The sequence below is a fragment of the Myotis brandtii genome, unplaced genomic scaffold (assembly GCF_000412655.1).
Source record: "Myotis brandtii unplaced genomic scaffold, ASM41265v1 scaffold187, whole genome shotgun sequence".
NCBI lineage: Eukaryota > Metazoa > Chordata > Mammalia > Chiroptera > Vespertilionidae > Myotis > Myotis brandtii.
Window position 1 is genome coordinate 591,022 of NW_005356944.1, and position 835 is coordinate 591,856.

Here is an 835-nt window from a genome sequence, read left to right on the forward strand (position 1 = left end):
TCACGCTGCAGTACGCGGCGCCCGAGCTGCTGGCGCAGCAGGGCTACGACGAGTCCTGCGACCTCTGGAGCCTCGGCGTCATTCTGGTACGGGATGGGCCCCGAGAGGGTTCAGGGTCGCCCAGTCTGAGGTCAGAGGTCTTCCTGATGAAGGGCAACAGGGGTGCCAGGGGCAGGGTCATCTTGGTGGGGGTGGCAAGGTTTGATATGAGGCTGGGGTCAGAGGTCGTCCTAACACGGAGGCAGGGTCGCACCGGTGCTGGGCTGGGGCATCTGAGTATTCCGGGTTGGAGGTCAGGGTCATCGCCAGTGGGCCTAGGGGTGACCCTCCAGCAGAGGGTGGGTGGTCCAGGGGTGGGCCGAGAGGTCAGCCTCCTGGCCTCCCTGGGCCCGCAGCCTGGGCCGGTCTCACTCCCCGCCCCCCCTCCGTCCCCCAGTACATGATGCTGTCCGGGCAGGTCCCCTTCCAGGGGGCCTCGGGCCAGGGCGGGCAGAGCCAGGCGGCCGAGATCATGTGCAAGATCCGCGAGGGGCGCTTCTCCCTCGATGGGGAGGCCTGGCAGAGCGTGTCTGAGGAAGCCAAGGAGCTTGTCCGAGGTGCGGAGCCGGGCACAGGCTGTCTCTGGGGAGGGGGAGGCCACGGGGTCATGTTGGGTTAGGGATCGTCCCTGGTCCCGGGTCCTGGTGAGGGGACTGGTCGGGAGGAGGTGCGGCTGTTAGGATCACAGCCACCCAATACTCCCCACCCCGCGTCCAGGGCTCCTGACTGTGGACCCGGCCAAGAGGCTGAAGCTCGAGGGGCTGCGGGGCAGCTCGTGGCTGCAGGACGGCAGCGC

At 68.3% G+C, this 835-nt stretch overlaps 1 protein-coding gene across 1 annotated transcript in view; it reads left to right on the forward strand.

Moving 5' to 3' along the window:
- The window catches only part of RPS6KA4 (ribosomal protein S6 kinase, 90kDa, polypeptide 4), a 19,303-nt gene that overhangs the window by 11,988 nt on the left and 6,480 nt on the right, over positions 1 to 835 (forward strand). Inside the window, exons 13-15 of the mRNA XM_014538201.1 lie at positions 1 to 86; positions 437 to 596; positions 757 to 831. Of these exons, the coding sequence (XP_014393687.1) occupies positions 1 to 86; positions 437 to 596; positions 757 to 831 (321 nt within the window). The remainder of the gene's footprint in view (positions 87 to 436; positions 597 to 756; positions 832 to 835) is intronic.